At 56.0% G+C, this 2,833-nt stretch overlaps 1 protein-coding gene across 1 annotated transcript; it reads right to left on the bottom strand.

The window, feature by feature from the left end:
* Positions 1–366: 366 nt before the first annotated feature.
* On the bottom strand, positions 367–957 carry tmem275a (transmembrane protein 275a; the record flags this gene model as incomplete). Its single annotated transcript, XM_080010610.1, has 1 exon — positions 367–957. One exon carries the CDS (start codon positions 955–957, stop codon positions 367–369), a length of 591 nt encoding a protein of 196 aa, XP_079866736.1.
* Positions 958–2,833: the final 1,876 nt, after the last annotated feature.

Below are 2,833 nucleotides of genomic sequence, written 5' to 3'. Positions count from 1 at the left end.
GACCCACGGCCGCACCGCCCCGTGAGGTCGTCCGGGGGCTCCGGTACCGGGCCAGGCGGCGCTTCGTTCAGATTTCTATGTAGCGTCAACGTTGGGAGGTGAGTTTCAAACGCTCAGAGAAGAAAAAAACTCAAGGGTGAAAACCAAAAACAAACTATGACTGACCCACCGAATACTTTTATGTTTCATCGACGTTGCATGCTTATCACTGCACAGCACCACGGGTAAAATCAAACGTGTAGGAACACAAATCACAAACAATAATAGGTACTATGCAAACTGGTGGACACGTTGAGCCGGAGTGATATTTACATCGCAGGAACCAGCCCTCCCGGCGTGGTACTTGAAGAGAGCTTGCGCGCCGTCCTAGGCGACTGCTTCTTCGCGCGGCAGGTTGAGCCTAACCTCGCTCCCGGCCGCCGCCGAGGCCGAATAGACGGCGCTGGCGGAGATGGAGGCCGGGCCGTTGGCCTCGGCCGCGCCGGGGGCGTCCCCCTCGGGGCTGGACGGCCTGGACGAGCCGGGCGAGGGCGTGGGGCTGAGCTGCACGGCCGTGGTGTCCTGCAGCGTGTGCTCGCTGGTCTCTATCTCGAAGGCCGCGCCGCCGGCCAGCCCGCCTTGCCCCATCAGGCCGGGACCCCTGCCGCCCACCTTGGACCGGAGCGAGCCCTGGGCAGGGGGCAGGCGGCTGCACACGCAGCACGCCCCGAAGAAAGAGAAGGCCACCAGCAGGAGGATCGGCCCGATGATGATGGGCGGGTTGGCGGAAGGCACCAGCGTGCTGAAGGCGAAGGCCCCGACCAGGGTGATGTTGATGCCGGCCAGCATGATGCAGAGGCCGCAGGCGCAGCACAGCGCCGGGGAGGGCAGGCCGTGGGGCCGAGACTTCCTCCTCTTCATTGCCACCGGCTCTTTCTTCGGCACGGGAGTGCCGGAGCTCCTATCGCCGATGACCATGTCTTCAACTCTAGCTACTCTTCACACAGGCAACAGGACATGACACAGGTCGGCTGGAGGACGGAGTTATGGTCGGAGGGTTTGGATGGATGTTAAGCAGAGGCATTTCAGACGGGGCTGGGAACTGGGACTCCACTCGCAGACGAACTCCGTCCAAGGATCCTCTCCGTGGTGACGCCCTGTGCCACAGGACGGGACACGGACTCGCGCTCCGTCTCTCGTCCTCTTTTCCCTTCTCTCGTCGTCGTGTTTCAGCTCAGATGATCCTCCATGACAACGCAAGCAGGAAGTCCTGACACCTGGAAAACGCCTTTACCTGTAAAAAAGACAGTATGTGACCGCTGTGAATACCTTTTTTGTTTTCCCTTTTTTGTTGTTGTTTTTTTTTGAATATCATGATCATTTGGCCACAACAAATACAATATAACATCTCTCCGTCTTTGTGCGAATCCAAACAATTGGACAGCGAGGAGAGTGGGCTAATGGGCTGGTGTGACTTTGATTTAGTAGGCAAAGAGTCCCCAAGACCTTTCATCATCCTCGTTATTTTAAAGCACATATCAGACTGTGTTGTAGAGGCAGAAGCAGCACATCTGACAAGACAACGGCATGTGATGTACATCACGCTCTATGCTACTCCGTGGAGTAGCGGAATTTCGCAAGCCAAAGGGAATACTAGATATAATTATAATTAGTTTATGTATTTGAGAAGGCTTGAGAAGAACTGTTGATATATTGCATTCAGTGACTTCCCACGGAAAATAAATGTGACGACTCTGAAGCACGAGCTCCGATAGACAGAACAAATGTATTTCATATTTAATATATATTCCAAATTCTCATATTTGAGGCCTGTTTTAATAATCCCTGAGCTTGTCTCGCGGCATGGAAAATGTGTGTCCAAGAACATCACACATGTTTCCTTTATGAATGGCCACAGGCTTCTCATTTGATGTATTTGAGGATTATATATGAATCATCCCTTTCATTCATGAAAAGCATTCATTTAAAATGGATGAAAACTGGAGGCAAACAAGATAGAAATAAAAATCCAACCGCCGTTTACCGACAGTTTTAAGTTTGTAAGGGTAGTGTGCGGACTAGACACCAGCGTGTCATTTTTCAAGGCGAACTCCGGAATGCAGATGATGATTTATAGTTTCGTGTGGCGCGCAGAGAAGTATCAAAACGCGAAGCTCACCCTTGACGCAAACGTCCTGGACACTCACGGCTGTTTTCCAGCGCTCTCATCGAGGAGGGCTTGGAGCTGGAATCGAATGAATGGCTCTGAGAGGACGGCCCAATATCGCAGCGGCAGCGGCAACAGCAGCGGCAGCAGCAGCAGCAGCAGCTGGCGTCATGGCTGTTCTCTCGGGGTTCCGACGGCGAAGGTGACGCCGGCGCGAGTGGAACCCATTCACGGAAGGCAGCGTCCGACCCGGCGAGGCGGGGCGGGATCCGCGGAGTCCTGGCGCCGGGTTCGAGGCGGCTCCATCGGCAGCGGCGCGGGAGCGGGGCGGCGTGCAACACCTGGAACGCCCTGGCCGTTCTGCGGGGGGCTGTCAGACTGTCAGACGCGTGCAAGTGCATGTGAGGATTTGAGCCGGGGCAGACCGAATTGAGCTGGCACACGCCTGGTAGCCATGCAGAATCCAGGCTGACTCTCCCCCCACCCACATACCCACCCCTCCCTCACCTCCTCCGGACCACTGGATGCGTGTGCGCGCCCCCCCCTCCCCCTCAAGCCTTGCGCGGACGGATGGAACCTGGCTGGGGGTGGAGGGTGCGGGTTGAGGCGGAGAAGGGTGCTGCTCTCAGCGGGCACCTCATGCTGTCTGTCTGTCTGTCTGTCTGTCTGTCTGTCCGTCTGCCAGCC

This window comes from Zeus faber (assembly GCF_960531495.2).
Source record: "Zeus faber genome assembly, chromosome: 12".
NCBI lineage: Eukaryota > Metazoa > Chordata > Actinopteri > Zeiformes > Zeidae > Zeus > Zeus faber.
The sequence above is the reverse complement of the archived record's forward strand: the minus strand, read 5'-3'. Positions and strand labels throughout refer to the sequence as shown.